The sequence below is a fragment of the Metopolophium dirhodum genome, chromosome 5 (genome assembly GCF_019925205.1).
Source record: "Metopolophium dirhodum isolate CAU chromosome 5, ASM1992520v1, whole genome shotgun sequence".
In the NCBI taxonomy this organism is placed as follows: domain Eukaryota; kingdom Metazoa; phylum Arthropoda; class Insecta; order Hemiptera; family Aphididae; genus Metopolophium; species Metopolophium dirhodum.
This window is the reverse complement of record NC_083564.1, coordinates 36,932,367-36,954,216: the sequence shown is the minus strand read 5'-3', so window position 1 is coordinate 36,954,216 and position 21,850 is coordinate 36,932,367. Positions and strand designations below refer to the sequence as shown.

General features: G+C 31.4%; 1 protein-coding gene across 2 annotated transcripts in view; it reads right to left on the bottom strand.

The window, feature by feature from the left end:
- Positions 1-3,995: 3,995 nt before the first annotated feature.
- The window catches only part of LOC132944511 (oviduct-specific glycoprotein), a 39,756-nt gene continuing 21,901 nt past the window's right edge, over positions 3,996-21,850 (bottom strand). The window contains exons 2-18 of one of the 2 annotated variants that reach the window (XM_061013886.1): positions 14,401-14,458; positions 12,737-12,940; positions 12,418-12,677; positions 12,222-12,346; positions 12,011-12,140; positions 11,733-11,918; positions 10,278-10,406; positions 10,055-10,182; positions 9,802-9,971; positions 9,335-9,721; positions 9,144-9,258; positions 8,958-9,074; positions 8,551-8,883; positions 6,806-8,429; positions 6,217-6,400; positions 5,352-5,630; positions 3,996-5,162 (exon numbers count right to left, since the gene is read on the bottom strand). In XM_061013886.1, coding sequence (XP_060869869.1) covers positions 4,435-5,162; positions 5,352-5,630; positions 6,217-6,400; positions 6,806-8,429; positions 8,551-8,883; positions 8,958-9,074; positions 9,144-9,258; positions 9,335-9,721; positions 9,802-9,971; positions 10,055-10,182; positions 10,278-10,406; positions 11,733-11,918; positions 12,011-12,140; positions 12,222-12,346; positions 12,418-12,677; positions 12,737-12,940; positions 14,401-14,458 — 5,157 coding nt within the window. In that variant the 3' untranslated portion in view covers positions 3,996-4,434. The remainder of the gene's footprint in view (positions 5,163-5,351; positions 5,631-6,216; positions 6,401-6,805; positions 8,430-8,550; positions 8,884-8,957; positions 9,075-9,143; positions 9,259-9,334; positions 9,722-9,801; positions 9,972-10,054; positions 10,183-10,277; positions 10,407-11,732; positions 11,919-12,010; positions 12,141-12,221; positions 12,347-12,417; positions 12,678-12,736; positions 12,941-14,400; positions 14,459-21,850) is intronic. The other variant, XM_061013888.1, reaches the window with a different exon arrangement.

Sequence of the window (21,850 nt, the reverse complement as noted above, 5' to 3'; positions counted from 1 at the left end):
ACATGTAACATTTTTTATAGGATATTCAATTTAAAAAATATTATGTAATAGTACTTTTTTGCCTATCTTTTAGGCCAAAATTATAAAAATCGAAACCTTCCCTTCTTTGAACTTCAGCCTTCTTGAGGCACGACTTAGGGTTGACCAATTATTACAAAATTGTACACAATACTTTTTTTATGGTTCTGAATAAATTCTATGGGTGGCCCGATCAAATTAAAAAAAAAAATAAGGACCACCCTGGAGGGGATTTGGGACTTGAGCCGTCCTCCAAAAATTAAATTTTATATTTTATAGATTATAAACTATTATAGAATATTGTTTTGTCACAAATATATTACAATGATAAATTATGATGTTTTTAAATCTAGTAGTTAATATGATAGCTATAGCCTAACCTAGCCCAACCTATACTATGCGTTTTAATTGATTGACAAAATATTCATTTGATTTATTAGTACAACTTTTAACTGATAACAAATCAACAATGCTATTATTAATATTATTTGTTTGAAAATTATAAACTATACTTTGATTAGGTATAGGTTATGTGCTTATAAAGTTTAAATTTACCATATCAAATAGTATGCCTATTATATGAGTATCTTTGTATATATAAAGAATAGTCCAGTGACGTGAACGTATGAGCGTGGGATACATCTATCTCATTCAGTTGCGTCATTTGGTGGGGGGAGGGGGCAAGGCGGGCATTTGCCCCCCTTGTCATTAGCGAGCCGCTGTCGGGCCGGGTATGGGATAGTTTTGGGCCTTCATATAGTAGCTATAATAGGTAATATATTTAAGTATCCCTCTACAAAGTACAAATGTATTAATTATTTAGTTATTGTTATCCCTCAAAAAAGTACCAATGCGGTGGTTATACGCTTTTATAGTTTTTTAAATTTTGTTTTCAAAATGTGTGGTTTTTAACACTGATTTCGAAGCTATTTTGAATTTTTTTGTGGAAACCAAAACCTTTGGAAGTTATAGTCATCCAAAGTTTGCGATTTTACGTTTATACACATGTGCGCAACACTACTTTAATGCTGCGTGGAGGAACTCGTGATTTTTCGATTTTTTTGTCGGAGCGCAACGCAGCGAGCTAGTGGCAACGTTAGCCGATTATGTTCTTTTTAACAACCATGTTTAATTCTGAGGCGTAACCAAGGTGGTTTTACACAGAAAATCGGGGGATATTTTCGATTTTTTTGTCCGAGCAATATTCAATTCTAAGTATTTTTTCTTTTAAAAATTGCGCTTTTACGAAAAAAATTTAGTTTTTGAAGTTTTTCATCAGTAAATTCAAAACGAATTAGCCCGGGCTTTTTTTTTACATTCTTAAAAAGCACCCTTAAATACACATTTGAAAAAAATAAATTTTAAAAATCGAAAAGTTGCTAAACCACAATCGCTCCCAAAGCTGTACTAAGAGTACCTATAATACTTATTATACAGAGTGTATCTTATGACTTATGTCATTGTACGCAGGGTTTTTTTTAACAATTATGGATCGATGACATAGGGATTTCGTTAAAACGAAAAAAGACGTGTTTTTTTATTTTTAACAGACAATTTTTTTATAACAATTTCAAAATGTTTAAACACGCAGGTGTACCAATAGCAAAATCAACTTTATTTTTTCAAATGGCAACTACTATATTTTTTAATGGTTTCTAGTAAATCTTTTTTTTCTGAACATTTTGGTAGTCAAATCATCAATTTTGGTTCGCTAGTTTATTAACTATGGCCCTCTAAAGTTTAGTCAAATCTGCATTAATATTTTTAATTAAAATAATTGGTATTTGGTATAGGTTTAATTTACAAGAGCTAAATATAATTTTCTTATAACTAACTTTTATAATTTGAAATTTGAACCATAGGTTCCCTATATTGGTAGGTATCGCATGCAAAGTATGAATTTGGCAGTTGAAATTCTTCAAGAATTATTTAATAATCGTGATTTAAAATAAACTATTTGCAAGATATTTAGATGAATAGTCAATCGCAATATAGGTTTGTAACCTAACTAGTTCGTAACCTAACTTAGGCATACCTTTAATCTAAGTTAATTACAGATTTTTAATATCATTATAACAAGAATCAAATACCATTAGGTACCCATTACCTTAGTCCTTAGCCGCCTAATAAAGAATCCAAATTAATGCTATTGTAAGAAAAGTATGATAGGAAAAGTACAAAATAAAATTTAAATGTCCAAAACTAAAAAATAAGAAAGGTTATGAATTTAAACTCCTAAATTCATACTTTGCATGCGATACCTACCAATATAGACAGAGCCTGATTTACAAATTTTAGGGCCAGGGACCTAAATAAAATGAGGCCTTATATAAAGTTATTAATTATGTTATTTAAAAATGTATATTTTATTTTATTTACGTATAAATCACATGTTACTCTTAATTACAAAAACACACAGAATGTAATAGAATCATTGAACTTAAGTTTAATTTAATTAGTTATATGATATAATATGTTATCAACGTTATCGTATAGATCAATAAATACTAATATATACTATGTACTATACAGTAAAACAGTTGATCGATTTGTTTATATTTTTAGTATTTATTGGCTTATTGCCATGGTTTTTACCAAGAAACAGTAGAGGATAACAATGATTGTTGTTATTGATAACAATATTATGACAATTTGTATCATTCTTTTTTAAATTTTATGATTTTATAAAGAAAAATATATAATGTTGCTTTGAAATAATTAGAACATTTTGGTATTCAAAAAATTACAAACTAGCGTAAAATATGAGGGCCGCTCCAAATTGTGGCCGGGTGACTAGTCACCCAGGTACCCCCCTAAATCAGGCACTGAATATAGGCCTACCAATAAGTATAACCTATATATGGTTCAAATTTCAAGTTTATCCCACTACGAGAAGAGTACCACTAAACATTGCACTTTTTTCATTACACAATTTTTTTTAACCCCCATACATACCTAAGACATTAATGTCAACAATCGAATACCATTTACCAATTTACCATTAGGTATTACTTTAGCCACCTAATAAAGAATCCAAATTTATGATATTGTAAGAAAAGTAACTGTGAAGTAATTAATTACGATTACCTAAAATAACAAATTAAAATAATAATATTGATTTTGATAATTGTATGTAAAAAAAAAAATAATGAACTATGTTTGCCAACAATTTTGTTTGTTTTTTTTTTTTTTTGAGTGTCATTAGATTACCGATTAAACTATTTAAGTGTATAAATTTGTAGTTAAAAGAAAAAATTATTTAGCTCTTGTAAATTAAACCTATACCAATTATTTCAATTAAAAGTATTAATGCAGATTTTACTAAACTTTAGAGGACCATAGTTAATAAACTAGCGAACCAAAATTAATGATTGGACTCTACTAAAATTTTCAAAAAAAAAAGCTTTACCATAATTCATTAAAAATATAGTAGTTGCCATTTGAAAAAATAAAGTTGATTTTGCTATTGGCACACCTGCGTGCTTAAAAAATTTGAAATTGCTGTAAAATATTGCCTGTTAAAAATAAAGAAACACGTCTTTTTTTGTTTTAACAAAATCCTATGTCATCGATCCATAATCGTTAAAAAAACCCCGCGTACAATGGACATAAGATACAACCTGTATAGTTTTTTATTATATCAAAATAAAATTTCGCTCGGGTCTTATTTTTTGGGGGCCCTTATTCAAATTACTTCCCGGTAAAAAAATATAAGCCTATTCGCTACTGTTTGATACTAACTAGTAAGTATAAAATTATGCAAGAAGGCTATTTGTATTGAGATAAAAATCAATAATGCAATTGTAATGTAATGTAATGTATTATTGTAATGTAATTGTTAGCAAGTGGTTTTTTTTTCAGTTTTATTTTGGACAAGTCAAAATTGTTACCCCTTCTCTCAAAACCTGAAATGACGCTACTAATCCAATGGGATGTAACATGTAAGACATCGAATTATGAAATGTAAACACAAAATATCTTATAATTATTACAATTTATTCTTAAATACGTAAAAATACAAAATATATAAATTTAATTATTACAACATATACGTAGTTATAAAATATGTATACAAAACAAATCGAATGAAATTACAATACTTAGGTATATATACTATTTTGATATCGACAGTCCGATTAAATTAATGTAATTTCATCCGAGTTGGATTCTCTATCAAAAACTGGCCCTGAAAAGAACATTTGGCGTTTAAACGTAACGAAAAGTCATACGTCGAGAAATAGAGAGAGAGAGAAAGGAAGATAAATGGGGATGGAATGATAGGGAGGGAGAGAGGGAGAAATAGATATAGAGAGAGCAACAGATACAGAGAGAGACTAGGAATTTTGTTTTGTCTGTTTTTGTTTGTGCTTTTCGTTTTTCTTCGTGCTTTTGCGACGGTATACAACAGGTCACACATCAGTTGTTGCACATGGGCCCGGACGACCAGTTGCAAATGCCACCCACTTGGTCGAACGACAGCCCCTTGGGGCACGTGTACTCCCATCCGAACAGCGCTCCGTATTCCGTCTTGGCGCAGGATATGAATTTCTGGCACGAGAACGGGTGCGGGAAACTGCCCATGTCCAGACACTCGATGTACCCGTCACCGTGTATCCGGACCTTGCCCTTGAGGGCCACCCGCTGTTCACTGGAGTCGGACGCCTGTTCCGGTTCCGAATAGTCGGCGTACTGTTCCTGCGTGTTGTCGTTCAAGTACTGCGGCGGCGCGGACGTCGCGGCTGTTCCCAGCGGCGTGGTCCTCGACGGGCCCCTTCGCAATATGAACGTTTGCCGAGACGTGGCCGGCGGCAGGGCGGTCGTGGGCGATTGTCTCGCGACCGGCGCGAACGCGTTGTTTGCCTGGAACGGTAGTCCTGGATACGGGACCGGCTGGAAGGGGCCCGCCTGGAACGGAGAAGGCTGGAAAGGTGCCGGCTGGAATGAGACCGCGGGCAGCTTGATGGACGGTGGTGGCGGCGGCGACAGTTGAGGTTGTGCCGATTGTCTCAGCGACTGTGCCGGTAGTCTAGCTGGCTGGACGATATCGAACGAGTCTATCGAATGTGGTGCTTGTGGCTCAAAATATTCGCGGTTCTGAGTGGTTTCGTGAAAAACGCTCTGCTGCGGACTGTGCGTAGAAGGCCCTGCAAATCGTCAAAATCAAGCAATATATTTTTTTGATATAACTCATGGTCTGGTCTAACGTTTTTTTGTTTGTTAATATAAATAAAATCAATTATTATTCTCGTCATGTATCACATTTTTACTGATTGCATTGTTATCATAGCACATAAATCTATTATAGGTGTATAAGAGTGTAAAAGTTTTCTTACTAAATTCGTAATTTGAAGGCGGTGCTGTAGCGAGTGTATGTATGGCAACTACAGCTGTATTAGCTAGGTCTTCTGTTGATCCGCCAATTTTACGATCATCTCGGGTCTTCGCAAAAAGACTCGAATCGTCGAAATATGGCTGTGATGACGTACTGAAGAATTCCCGATCACTGTTCTCCAAAGTTTCTGGCGTTGTACTTGTAGTTACTGTATTTTTCAATAATGGTGTCCGGCTCCTAAATCTTCGTTCAGGATTTCGAGTTTTTGGTGTAGTTATTTCTTTAAAATAAAATTTAACAGTTTTAGTAATGATAATATAAGTTTATATTTTAAATATATATTATTTATTATGTTGAAATTAATAAAAATAAATGTAAGCTACCATCACAGTGACAAATATGGATCAAAATAGATATTTTTTTTAGTACCTTAAATGCACGTTTCAATAGGTACCTTAATTGTTATCACTTATCAAGTTATCAAAATTAATTTCAAATAAGTGCGTTTTATATGCCTTGTGTCTTGTAATATTACATTTTATATTATAAAACGAAATCCCTTAAAAGTAAAGAATTTCATTTTGTACAATAATAATAATTATATATTTGTATGATCACCTCAACTATAACTTACAGTAACTTGTGGTAGTAATAAAAATATAATTAATGTAACTTATGGTAGTTATTAGGTATATTATAATTTATAATTTATTATATTTGACTTTAAGACAATCTTATTTATTATTGAACTGATTAGGAATCAGATTTTTTGTAATTACGTAAAAATATAGTTAGATAATTTAACTATATTTTTACGTAATTTATAATTCAATTTTAATAAAACTGTATAAACATTAATGACATACCTTCTTCGTAAGTTGAAGTTGAAGTAGTTGTATATTCGGGCCTAAATTTTCTCCTTCGATTTACTTTTGACGAATATGATTCTGTTGCAGATGAACTTGGTGGTGATTCCTCAGTAGTAGTCGTTGTTGTCGTTGAACGTTGAACCGGTCTTGTAATTCGTTGACGAATTCTGTCTTTTTGAATCTTAAAAATATATTTATGAAACTTTATAACACTATGATGATAATTTATTGTTAAGTACAGTAGAAATAAAATGAGTATGTTAGCATTTATGTTTATTAGTTGATGGGAAGCTTAGGATGCAATGCAGTGGCGTAGCGGATGCTCGAACCATTCGTACCTGTCTTTATTTTATCATGCAACTTATTTCCACCGATTTTTAATCGTCAGTATGGTTCTTGTTAAACCAAAATAATTTTTCCAGTTTAGATTTAATCATGCAGCAGTCATCAGTTCACCAGCGACCACAACATTTACACATTCGTAATTCATATTAATGAGGTAGTATATTTTATTAGTAGCTTTCGTGCGCCTGACCGATGCATTCGTTTTAGTTGTTTTAACTTGTTATGCAAATTTCATTCATACCTCTTCTGTCGATTCAGTGGTGGTAGAAGTGGTTGGTCTGAATTTTGTTTCACTTCCTCTGAACAGCTCATTTGGTCGGTCATCGTTTGTCAACTCATCGGTCAGAGTATTAAGTTCTAGAGAATCATAGGCTCTGACTCTACCCCGATTTCTAGTTATATTTTTGACAGGATTTGATGTAAACTCATTTTGAGATCGTCCATCTGGCGAAGGCATAACTCTAATAAATAATATTTTTTGTTCCTCTTTTAAAAATCTTGAATTTTGTCTGCCCAATGACGGAGATCGTGGTTTATCAATTTTACTATCCTGAAATCCGTCGTTTGCTCGCACGGATCCTCTGAAAGACTTGGTTATTTTATTAGTGATTGGCTGTATTATTGTTGTCATTTCAGTTGTACTGTATTTTATTGGCTCAAAACTATCGATTGTTGTTATTTTAATTTCCTCATCGTTTGTCGAAATTTCTTCGACGTTTGTAGTTGGGACATGCATTGTAGTAGGAGTGTAAGGTGTCGTTTCATAACGGACATTATCTGCATTTTCTTCAACATTTAATAGTTCTGTTATTGTTTCTTCTGTTGTAGTTGTGGTAGAAGAAATTGGTCTGCGGCTTCTAAAAAATCGTGACCTTTGTACTTCTTGTACTTCAGTATTGTTTATCACTGGTAACTCTGTTGTTCTTTGCCTGTATCTAGCTATAAACTTTCTAGTTAATGGTAGTTGATTGTCTGTAGCACTGCTAGTTGTTTGTCTAAATCTATTAATTTGCCTCGTACTTGATTCTGACGTGCTTTCAGTAGTTGATGTTACAAATATTTTACTTGTGGTACTTATATTTTCTGTACTAAAATTACTAGCTGGTCTGATAAATCTGTTAGTATATTTGTTTAAACGATTTTTTTTCTCGGTAGTAGGTTCAACTATTTTTTCGGTCGTTGTTTCAATGACTTTCTCTGTTGTCGTGCCATTGTTTTCTGGAATGCCTATTAATTTTCTTAGGGTTGGTCTGAAATGTACAGGACCTCCAAATCTACCTTTGAGTATTGATTTCTGAGTTGGTTCTTCAATTGGAGCTATATTTTCTATTGTTTTAGATAAAGTAGTAGTTAGTGGAGCTGTAGTGTGTGTGACTGATTGAGTAACTGGTTCAGTTTTCTTATGCTCCAATAAAAAGTTTTGAATATTTTTTACACGAACTCTCTGCCTTTCTGTAGCAGCTTCATATATAGATGTAACAACATTAGTGACAGTCGATGTTGGAGCTTTTGTAGTACTTATACTATTATTTATGTTTTTATCAATTGACACTGGGGCTTTGGTTGTACTTGACGTATTACTCATTTTTTCAGTAATTAATGTTAGAATTTTTGAAGTTTCACTATTTCTTGCAGTAGTAAATGTAGGAACGTTTACGGTTGTTGCGATTGTCTCGGTAAATGGTTCAGTATTGAATAAGATGGTGCTAATTATGCTAGACTCTGTTGTTAAAGTCATATGACTCACCTTAGTATTTTTATTTTCTCTTGGTTCTTCGACATTATCTTTCGTGGTTGTTTCGATCAATCTATCATCGGGTGTTGTTGTAGTGGTTGTACTTCTTTGCCTTAATAATGAAACATACCTAAAATATATCATGATTAATTGGCTATATAATATATGTATATACCTATACAGCTATACAAATATTTATAAGACACAATAAATAATATAATGTTTTAATATTTTACAATTGTGTGATATACCTTGGTGCCTGTGAAGTAGATGATACTGCAACTGGAGTGATTTCTTCATCACTTATTTCATCTTCTTTGTAAGTTGGTCTCTGTCTACGCAAAGTAACATATTTTGGACTCGTTGTTTCTTCGGGATTACTTTCTGATGATTTAGTCCGACTAATTGTGGTATACTTAGGCAATGAATCACTTTCAGAATTTTCATCAGCTACTTCTCCTAAATCACGGAATCGGGTTCTATCAACTGTTTTATATGTTGGCTTAAATCTTTCAGTAGTTGCATCAGTAGGAATATCCTCTTCTTCTGATTCTTTGATGTTGTCAACTACATCTTTAGAAGGCCTAAAATAGGTAATGTTATTGTTCAAAAACAATTAATATTATGTTCTATTTAATTGACTTATCACAATACAAACCTTTGACGTCTTATTGTGACATATTGAGGTTTATCTTTCTTATAATCTATACTATCATCTTTTTTGTCCAACCCTTCACTTTGTGGACCAGGTCCATTTATGTATGAGGACTGAAACCTGCATAGTTAATTATTTTTTTTTTAAATCAACTCTTCATTCATTATATTATTATAAGATATAATTTACCTATTGGAAGGTAATTTTAAAACTTTGTTGTAAAGGGATTTGCTTATTGCTGGAGTTGTTACTTCAGTTGACCCATCCTTAATATTAAGTTGTTTTTCTAACTCTGCTACACCACCTATATAAATATAATTATTAACAGAAGTCCTAACTTGTAATAAACCATGAACATTTTTAACTAATTATATAAATACCTAATTTCTTAATCAAAGTAATCAATTGTTTTATTTCTTTAGGATCTTCTTCTTCCTCAAACTCGTCTTCACTGTCATCTTCTACTTCTGGAGTCTGAGTCGTTGATGTGGTAGTTGTAGTAGTAGTGGTTTTTATTCCAGATTTAATTGGTTTGGGTGTTGTTGTTGTTGTAGTTGTGGTTGTTGTATCAGAAGTTTTCTTATCTTTACAGACAACGTTTCTAGTGTAATCACAAGAATCCGATATTTTGTTGAACACTAATCCCGAAGGGCACGTAAATTGATGAGCTACAATTCCTAAATTTGATGGACCGCTGTCCAAACACCAAAAATATTTTTTGCATTCACGTGGATGTGGAAAGAATCCTTCATCCTTACAGGTAAAATCTTTAAAACAAAGATGTTGGTTTATGATTAATATACATATAATTATAAAAATTTATAATTTTAAATAACTTTAAACTTACCAGTTCCAGTATCAGGTGTAGTAGGTGGTTCTGGAGTAGTTGTAGACACACCTGACTTTTCTTGTGGTGCTGATGTAGTAGTCGTTCTTGCCACTGGTCTTGGTTTTGGTCGGGATTTCGATAAGGTAGTTTTAGTTTCTTTTCCTTGACTTGGTGCTACTTTCGAATCACTAAAATGTAAAAATAGAATTAAAATATATATTATTTTTATCATATAAAATAATTATATACATCATATTTGTATGATACATACCCAAAAAGAGCTTCTTTTCCTGCTTCAATTAGTGGATATGGTCTACTATGACAACTTCCTCTAAAGTCATCATTGTCAATTGACCAAAACATTATACCTCCCAAATCGTTTTCATTTACATATTTAGCCTAATAAAAACGCATTATAATTAAATCAAATTTGCTAACAATAAAGTTGATATATAATAATAGACAATAGTAATGTTTTCTATATTCAATCATACCTTTAATTTAACAAATTCTTCGTCATCATATCCAACCCATTGGTTATCTTTGTATGCATAAGGTCCCATTGCTTTTGGTTTGGGTTGTTCAATAGTCCAGGAATCATCTTTTTTCAAATTTCCACAAATCTAGTAAAAATAAAACATTATACCCATATGTATTATTCTGTTATTTTATATACGTAACAAGATATTAGAACAATATTTCATATTGCCATGTATATGATATATTACCATTGGGCATAGGACACTGATATAATTTTAAAAATATATATTTGCCACAGACATATCTAATTGCTAATAATAATCAGTTAAAATGTATAGACCTTTAATACATTTATATTTGAATTATAAAATGTATAGACCTTTAATACATTTATATTTGAATTATATGTTAATTACATATTCTATAGGTACAACAAAAATTATGAAAATTGTGTGAATAGTAAATAATTAAATAAATATACTTGTCAGAAAATTCCCAAAAAGAATATTTCGAAAAAAGTTATTACGTTTCAAATAAATTTACTCCAAAAAAATATTGATATTTAAAAATAAACTACCTACTTAATAAATAAAAGTTTTTACTGTCAAAATTTTCCAAAAATAAGATTTAAAAATTGGCTATTTTGAATTTTTATTTTCTGTATATATAAAAAAATATGTTATACTGTAGATATTTCAATATTTGTAATGCGAGCGTCTATAAATTATATATTTATATTATATATATAAAAAAAAAAATGTTTAAATTTTGATTAGGAAAAAGTTATTTCATTTGTCAAGTCCTTATTTTACACCTTGCCTAATATATTACTATGATATAAATAGTTAAATTGTAATATTTATGTTATTGGTAATTTGAAAACATATTGTTTTAATTAAAGAAAATGGCCGACTAGTGTTAGATAAAATAATTAATGATAAAATAATAACTAATACGATACAATATAATAATAATAATTCAATATTATAAATAGTGTTACATTTTCAGTTCTATTGAAAACATCTAAATTTGCAATTTTTGTCATAGTGTTTAAAGAATTAAATATACACTTGTTTAAATTATTTTACCATATACAATAAAATATATATTTTAGTCCTAGCTAACAGACTAATATCATGTGATATGAATGTGTTAATATACTGCTTGTATTTATTTAGTATAAATTATAATGATTAGAACTTTGAATATTTGATCAATATATATTTTTACTATTTTTTTGTATAATATTTATACCTTTCGTGAAAATGCTATGAATACATATCGTTTGCACTTTACACTGTGAATTATACGAATACAATTTATACAATGTTTGCAACTGTGTTTTCATGTTACCAATTCTGTATAGATACGTTACGATACAATGATACATGCATATTAACCAAAGGCTTAAAGATATATCTTGAGTAACTGAAAATCATATTTAAAAAATGTTATATTTTCATTCATACCTCATAGTAGGCCAAGTATCCTTTTTCTCTAGTGGCTTCTCCTTTTTCCCCAGGACCATCTGATGGAGCTCCTATGTCTTTACTCTCTCTATTAAAAAGTGTATACGATCTACCGTAAGTTGGAATACCAAGGACCAGTTTTTCTTTATCAGCTCCAGAAGCAAGATAATGTTTGATTGTATGATCCTATATTTTTATAAACGATATAATAATTATAATAAAAGTTACTGTTCATAATAGTTCAGCATTTATATAATAAAAAACAAAGTTCAAATTACTATATTAAGTTTTGCGTCAAAGTTATATTCTGAATCTTCTTCCAAGGGATAGAGTGGAGAATGGTGATTCACTGCTGGTTCGAACGATGAATGATAATCGTATGTCAGTAAATTCATAAAGTCCAAATGCCTATTAAAAATAATAATATAAATTCAACACAAAATTTACAACAATTAAAGTACAAAGTAAGAATGTAAATCATGTTCTTACTTATTTAGTTCAGGAATGTCATATCCCTTATCTATGTACTCGATACCAGCTGGAACTGCCATGGTCAGAAGTAACCTAGATCGGCCAGTTTTTGATGATTCTCTATTAAATTCTTCTCGCAATTCCTTTGTGTTAAGACAAAAATAAATTAAATATTTCATACACGGATTAAACCAAGTTTAATACAATAATTTACCTTTACTAAGGACGCATAGTTTTCTTTGTCACTGGGCTTACTACCATCCCTATAGGCTGGATACTCCCAATCCAAGTCAAGGCCATCAAAATTATTTTGTCTGAGAAATTTAATAACATTTTTCACGAATTCTTTTCTTTTATCTTCGTCGTCTACCAATTTAGAGAATCTAGCGGAACCTTCATTCCACCCTCCAATTGCCAGAAGCGTTTTGAGATTTTTGTTATAAGTCTTCAGTCCGTTAAATTTGGCGTAACCACCTGTTTAAAACCAATCGGGTCAATAAAAACAAAAATGACCCACAGTTGACAACATTTACCTTGTTCAATATCTTGATACTTATCATAAGGACGCAGTCCATTTTCTTTGTCCAGACCACCGAACGCGTATATCAAATGCGTACACAAGTACGGGTTAATGTTTTGTGGCGAAAACTTGGCCGTCCCTGGTCTGTATACACTCCAGTTCGTGTAGTAACACACCACCTTCTTTTGATTAGATGATTCTCGTTTTTGTATATCATCTGTAAATTGTAATGCATTACAAAACCCCGTTATAAAAAAAAAACTATTTCGTCCTTGCGATCAAAGCCAAAACGGATATTCACGCAAGTGTCATACAATGCGTAAAGACTACAAACAAACCAAACAATCAAAATAGTAACATGACTGGGATCTCACGCAGCAACGGCAACTGTTGCTGCTAACAGTAGCCACGATAAGACCTGACTAACACAGCGACGTTTAATTTGAATATTATTAATAACTCATTAAATTGTTTCCGAAACTTTGTGGAAGCGTTCAAAGGTATTGTTTTCGTTCGATATTACAATGGTAGACGGGCCAAGGTTATTGTAGTCTACGAAAACGTGATGCAAATAATATAGAATGCAGATCATGTCGACTGGGCTTCTCAAGGTCTTGCAGACCGTTGAACTTAAATAGTTAAATACGATTTTCCGATGGTAAAAAACATACACACACACACACACACACATACACATACACCCTGAATCTAAATTATACTTCGCAATAAATATGTGATAATATATTTTTCGACATAAAATAACACCAACTGATATTCACCCAGCCGTGGACTGGGTAAGGAATACGAATGTATGATTCAACAATTTAAAGTTGTAAGACGGAACAATTATTGTAACACAACTCACGAGCATATTATTATAAACATAGATATATATAACTATATAAATACAATTTAATGTATATTAACACATGAAATATCAATAACAATTTTAAATAAGATACGACAGTTACTGTACAATACACGATATGTCAATATTTCCTTAAATTACTTTTTGCATAGCGTTTTATTATTTGTCAATTGTTAGGAGTATATATATATTATTATAATATAGTTATAAAGAGGAAAACTAGACCAGATGAAAAAGTTTTATTTCAAGTCTACTCGCTATTTAGAAAATATTTTTTTTCGTTATTTGCAATGGCAATAAATTTAAATTGTATACCTACTTAATTAAAAATTGTAATACTTATTAGCTAGACTAACATTCAACAAACAATCGTTATCTTGTTTATTAAACGATGGGTAGTTAGTTATCCTGTAGTTTGATCGGCATCATGTTATACGAACTTAAGTTTTTAAGGATTTTTAAGGAAAAAATGACAACGGCAGTATATAAGATCTTAAAGATTCTACAAATAGAACTGTAATTAAAAATAAATTGTTGAAGGTGTGTTCAAGAATAGAAGTGAGCAGGGGAAATTGAGAAGAGATAAACATGTTGAAAGCATTCGAAAATTTGAAGATGATAAAATCAGTCGACGATCATCTTGGTTGTTAAGCATAATATTATGTAGGTATATGAATAGAAATTAAAAGCTAGTGATAATATCTCAATTAATTATGATATAATTTATACAATATATTATTAAGTATATTGTACAATAGAGCTTTATCAAGCAAAATCCACACGGTTGAATGACGCATTTATACACTTACGTTCGGCGTCAGATATAATAATTGACCCAAATATTAACAGCCATGGCAAAAATTGCATCTGAAACAGAAATATACACATTATGCCGTTAGTATGAATATAATAATGTTATATGTAACGTATAATGTTATTTGGTTATAATGTATAACTATAGTATTTTTGTATAAACCATAACTACAATATAGGCAAACCGTAAAAAGTCATCACCAAAAATATGTTTTCAACAGTTATTCAATGAACAATATTTACGTAACATCAAACCAACGCAATATATATAGATCATGTGTCGGTAAATCACATAATGCGAGACCATGACAAGACCGTGTCTAATCTCTACGTATATGATTTTAATGTTTTGTAGGATAAAAATTGGAATTTGCATACTCGCGAGCGTGTGTGTGCTCGCGGGCACAAATAAAACACCCATTGTGCGCGTTATATATATTATGTATCGACGTCGATCAAAACGATCCAAATTCGCTGAATAATAACGACTACGTTGCATTATGATAGTAACCAATCTGCGTAGGTACCGATATGTATGTTAAGGTATCCAGTATCGATATATACCTATTTCCTTATAACATATTTTGTATGGTCTGGTGTGGAAAAAAAATATGCATAATGTTTGTTGCTAAATACGGTGGGAAGGGGTGGGCAATAATAACGAGGGGAGCGGAAAATGAATCCAACGTACAATGTATGTGTGTATAATATATTATGTTATGATGATATTATTATAAAATTATATCGTTATGACGAGTCGAAACTGTGTCTTCTTCGTATTCATATAATAATATAATATATAATCGTATATGATAATAATATAATATTTCGTGTTTTGATGTCTCGTCGTAAGGGGGGTGGTTGCATTCGTTATACATACGTCATATAAGGCAGTACCTATATGGTATGATATTATGCATTTCACTCTTATTGATATGTCATATTGTCATATATTCAAATATTTTTTCTATTTTACCGAACCGATCCGTCTGTAGCAGCCACGATTAAAAAACCGCTGTAGGTATCTATACACTATACCTATACCTATAATATAATATACCATTGTACCTATAGCATAGTTTGAGTCGCATAGTCGTATAATCTTCACCACAATAAAACCATACCGACGCGTGACAATGGAGAAGGCGTAGTGGCGGTAAATACATATTATCACGATGTTAAAAAAAATGTAGATTATAATTATACCGAAACACAAATCTATGGCGGTTTTTTATAATTTAATAATTATATTATATATTTTTTTTCACGTTAAACGATCGAATTAAGTGTCTTGTTGTCACAGTGTGTTTTTAGTCGAGATATTATTATTTCGTTTTTCTCACCGCTGTATAGGTACCTAGTCCAATGAATAAATAGTGAAAGCCGAAGGCGTTGTGCCGGTTTTTTTTTCTCTCGTTAAGAAACTACCGAGATATCAACGACCTTCTTCCCACCCTCGCTCGGACAATCCTTTATCCTTAAACCGTTCATATAGGTATATTGGTACACGAAATGGGGGTTATTAATATTTAAATGTTACCTACGACGTGCGCAGAACGCGTAAACGCATCTCTGATAATCGCTCTCATACCCATATAGGTATAGTGTAGTGTAGATGACCGCAAATACGTTACGAACTTATTATTGTGTATATTGTATACATTATGTATATAATACTCGTGCCGAGGCCTAACCGGCGACTTAGTATGGTCTCCGTACACGCTGTAAAGTGCACCGAAGTGGGTAGGTATATGCCCTTTTAACCGGTTGAATACAAATTAGCCTGTATACGCGTGTGATGTGACAGCGTAGTATACGTCTAATATATGTATTATATTATATTATTAAAATATTTATATCACTCTCTTACGTGTGCCTCCTGCAGAACTATTGTTCTCGCTGTAATATTATTATATTATAAGATGTTATATGCGTAGCATGGTTTCACTAGATTAATCTGATTCTCACGCGCGAGATCTGATGATACACGTTTTGTTACAATTATGTACTTTTTATATTTATTTCATATAGTTTCGCGCGGTGATTGTTGCGAAGACAAACGAAATAATAATTAGTTTTGACAATATCATAATAATATAATATATAGTACGTGTATTATTTTTTTTGATGTAACCGCTGCAGGACGCAGGTTCAGATATAACTTTGGACAAATTGTAATGTGTCTTTGTGTGTTACTCAATTTAAAATACTAAATGAAGTTTTTTGTCCAAGTTATACTCCACATAATATATTGCAGTAAAATAATAATATGTACAATATTTTGAGTGGATAATATAATGTCTAATATTATATTATTATGCCTATGGGATTTGCGTTACCAGTTTCGTTCTCACGTTTAAATCTATAACTAGAATGCACAGGCACGTGTAGAAAACCATCGAGGTAGGTATGTAGAAAAATGGCGCGAGGAAGTGAAACGAAAGTCTGTGTTCATATTTTCCGAAACGCTACGACCAACAAAGAATACCTACTTAGGTAAAGAAACCTAATATACTGTACTCGGGTGAAATAATTTTAGTAGAAACTATAGCAACACGCATGTGAGAATTCATTAGTAGGTACCTACCACAAAACAAAACAAATTTGAAATTTTTACGAAATATGTGGCAACGCGCATGCGGGTTATTGTGAAAATGAACTGCATTTGAAAGTTCGAAATATTGTCTTGTATTTTGTGTGTTCATTTTAACCGGCATTGTGTGAGGACCAAACGTATCATTATTATTTGTTGCAGAATAAATGTTATTGAATATATTCGCTCGCTGAAAATTGAAATTAAAAATCCTTATTTTATAAGAGAGTTTTGATCTCCACATGTTATTACGTTTTTATCAACTTTTCAGTGTAATTTTTACGGAATGAAAGAGAAATCTTTATACTTACGTGTCTATAATTCATATTTTGAATTTTGCCAAGATTGTAAACCTGCAGGAGTCAAACAAGTCTACGCTGCTTATTATATTACGATTCTCGTAGAAAATCCAATTTAGCTATAAACGCATAATCAAGTTATATAATTATTGTTCTTATCGACAAATGTTCTATGTATAATAATATGATATCGAAAAGTCTCTGCGCAGAGATTGCCGCGCTATCAGTGACGGATCATTATTTGCGAAATTATTATTGCTCATTAGTTAGCGTAAGTCCTAAGTTTTTATGTATTATGCATAATATTATTGTTTCGTGAACTTTCGTCATATAATATATTATTATATTTCAACGCGTCTGCCACTGTCGGCGATGAAAAGCGAAGAACTACATTTATTCGATTCGCCGATTTATAACAACGGACGCGTACGTTATAATAACTATAATAAGAACCTACCTAGTATTATATTATTGTTGTTTCGCTCTTTAAAAACTGCACTCGCGGGTGGTGGTGAATCGTTCATCCCGACGTCCTTGGTGAGATTTACGGAAACTGATCCAACGTGAATTGCAAGTTGTTTACTACGACTGTTACATGTAAACGCGCGAGTGATGTATAATATTATTATGGGCACGTCATACGTGTGTGTGTGTGTGTGTGTGTGTGTGTGTGTGTGTGTTATATATATAGACATATAGTTGAGTAAGATTGTCTTTTGAAAACTATTATGAAATGAAAAAAAATATCACCTCGCACATTTTATTATTAATTTCCCTATGTATACAGTAGGAACCTATATTAATTGGCGAGTTGTTGTCGGTTTTTTTTTGTACAGACTGTGCGGTAATTGTATATTTTTATTATATATATATATATACGCGCAGTGTCGACGACATGACAGAAGGAAGACGCATTGGACACGCATAACACTCGTTAAGTGCGTTGATTCACTTGGAAATCACCGCTAGAGACAGGATGGATTACAAATTAACATTATATAATGGTAATTGTGTCAGGAAGTTAATTTTCATTTGCAGCGCGTTGGTAATGCTGTGCAGGAATTCGCGATGCCTTTATATGTATACGTAAATAATATATATATAAATATTTTTAAACACTGAATTTCAACAGAAACTATACGCTGTATATATACATTTAACGATCACTGCATATTAAGTCATAAACATAAATTATGATTATTGTTGTAATCGTAACTTGCCGCTCGCAATTTATTGCGGGCTTGTAGTTAGTTTTTGGTTTTTAATAGTACCTATATTATAGTTGTTGCCAGATGTTATTTACCATATTATTATTAGTTTATTTAGGTACCGGTTAAATATACATTTATGACAAAATAATATGGTTACATTTTTTTCGTGCAAATTGGAAACAAATTGCACAACAAGTATTACGCATTTTCGTTAAGAAAAGACGCATATTACAGAACTTAAATTTGAATAGAACAATTGGTATTTTAGATATTATGATATTGTAAAATCAATAACCTGCGGTGTCGATCAAAGTAATTTTAAGAACGTGTAAATATAAACGTTCACTGTCATTCTAAAATGTGTTTTTATTTATTTTTAATGACAATCAATTACAATAACATTAACCTATATTCATTTTTACCGCAAAACAGCTTTAAACGCTTTACCATTCTTGTTCAAATTTCTATATTTATAAACAATAATATACCATCTATATAAATTATAAAATACAATACCTATTACCTATGTATTACACATTTACTCATTATTTTACCCAATTTGTTTTCCCTATATACATATGTGTAATATTATACGCATAAACCCATTAGTAAAATCCTATTATTGTCCTTGACTTATTGTTAATATATTTTAATCTTACTCTCAATATATTTTTTAATTATTTCTGAAAATTGCTTAAGGAATGTGTACCCATTTAAAATGAATTATAAAATACAACTAAATTTGAGCGTTTGATTAAGAACATATTAATTTATTTTTAAAATATAAATCTATCTCGTTGTAAATGATCCATCACGAACTCTGCATGACTCATGGCTAAAGCAAAATTAAAAACTGTAAGAAGTGTAAGGTTAAATTTAGCAAAAGAATCGATTTATGAGTATTTACATAATATAGTTTATTTTTTTTCGTCAAACTGGCCTGGAGTGTGCTGCCAATAATTGTAAAATATTAAATAGCTACTTATACTGTATTGTATAACTGTACAACAATATTGTATTTGGCATGAAGAAAGTTATGAATTATGGAAAATAGCTACTTTTGACATTGAACATTTTGTTTTACCACTTCGACATACCTGTATGTATAAATTCCAAATACGTGTACGTCATAATACATATTATTATTATTATATCGTTGTTTTATGTAGATATATGCGTGAATAAATAATCATGGAGTGCGCGAGTGACAATAAACCGATCAAATATAGGTATAGCTCCAGCTAGGGATCCAAATACTTTAAAATGATTATACCGAAAGGTGACTCATTTTGTGGTGATAAATTATTTGATATTTCCTTCTTATACCAGTGCTACCAGAAATTGTAATTTTAATGTATGGTACACAATTTTATGATTTTTGCTATCAGGGAAATTATTATGAAAATATGAATCTTTAGAAGTAATAACTTTAAATTTTTATATACCTATAAGTTAAAAAATTTATATTTTCGTCAAATAAGTCAAAAATCAACTGAGCCAGTTTTCAGTTTTCAATATTGAGCTATACCAGTAGGGAACTTTTGAAAAACACTGGTTTTGGGGGACTGATTTTTGACACTAGTAAAGGTGGCCTTCCGGTATTATCGGTTTAAACTTTAAAATATTTGCTTTAGCCCTATGGAAGCACATCGGTGTGTGAATTCAAAATTACCGACTTTTCACGTTATATGAACTTAAACACGAATCTCAATAGAAAATCATTTATCTCCCTCCCCCTTTCGGGCCCTGCACATTTTACTCATCCCCAATGATAGTCACTATTTCTATTAACGAGCTGATTGATGGGACGATGGATGTAGGTGTCCGTTAATATATTTAGATATTTATATAAAAATATAAATATGGTATAGTGCTATCAAGTATATATAATAAATAACACTATAGGTACCACATTATCACCTGTACCCAATATAATACTCGACACTAAAGCGGTAGCTGGTTTAGATGTATATTATACCGCTGATTCCATTCCGCATCAGTCACATTCAATTATAGAAAACACAATGTATAACATAATGTTATTTAGACTGCTGCATTGCACTTCTGTACCTATTATATTGTAACGAATTATGATTATATTCTTCAGTTCTTGTGTGTTGTGTCCGTCCAACGTTGTTATCAATCCTTTACATTATATTTCGTCTATACATAGGAGGTATTGTGCAACCAGTCTTTCGATTATAATCTTTGTAGGTGTATCTCTATACCTATAGTACCTACCACTGAGCACGTATGCACATTAACGTTAATTTGTATTTTGCCAATTATTGTCATGTTACAACGTTTTAGTATTATGTTATCAGCTTAAATACGAAATACTGCAGTATAGATTGTAAATACATTTTTAAGTAATAATAAAGATAGGTGCGTGCATGTCTATACATTTATATAATATATAGGTGTGCCTGTATAAAGGCTCCCATTATTATTGTATTATAATATTATAGGGCCGAGGTTTTTTCTTTTCCGATAGGCATACACGATATATTATTTCCTACACGTGTAGGTACACGCATGTCCTCCGGTATTATAACGCATATTATTTGACGAACTTTATGGGTCATCTAACTATATATAGCGGCCACCGGAGGACTCCCCCCGAGCGAGGAGAGTAGTTTTCGATAATTACGTAAAACAATATTTTCTGTCGAAGGACAACGCCGCCAAACCACCGCTCATGTCATTTTTACACCATTTACAACCATCATGACGTGTTCATGTCTATGTACGTATGTCGCGAGCGTATATTTTATATTTACAGTGTGCATCTATCTTATCTAGTTATCTATATGATGTGTCTTGTCCGTTTTACAACCAGCAGGCACATAATATCTGTGCTAAACGCATACACTGAATGTCTGTATACGATAAAAAAAAATCGAAAAAATTTCAAGGAACTCCGAATGTCAACATCGAGGTTTACATTCATATAATTCCATACTATGGTTTTGTATATACGTCGACGACCAGACGCAACCGCGGTCAATACAGAATTTTTTTTAACGATTATTAAGATTAATATAATAAAATGTAGGTTCTTTTATGTATTATGTGCACGCATTAAAATAATAGCACACGTCATCTGCTTGAAATTTATTAAAATGTGTTACCGTAATCAAGTAGAAATCGTTGAAACAAATAGTTTCCCAGCACGTAAAGAGGTAAATATAAATATAATATTAAAATATATTACGTTATTTTTTAATATCGTCAAAGTCCCGGTATCTGTCATATTATTAGGAGGTGCGTTAATCAATTGATTAATTTTCATTTCAAAGATTCTAACACAGAAATATCTTTTAGCATGTTGTTTAATAAACAA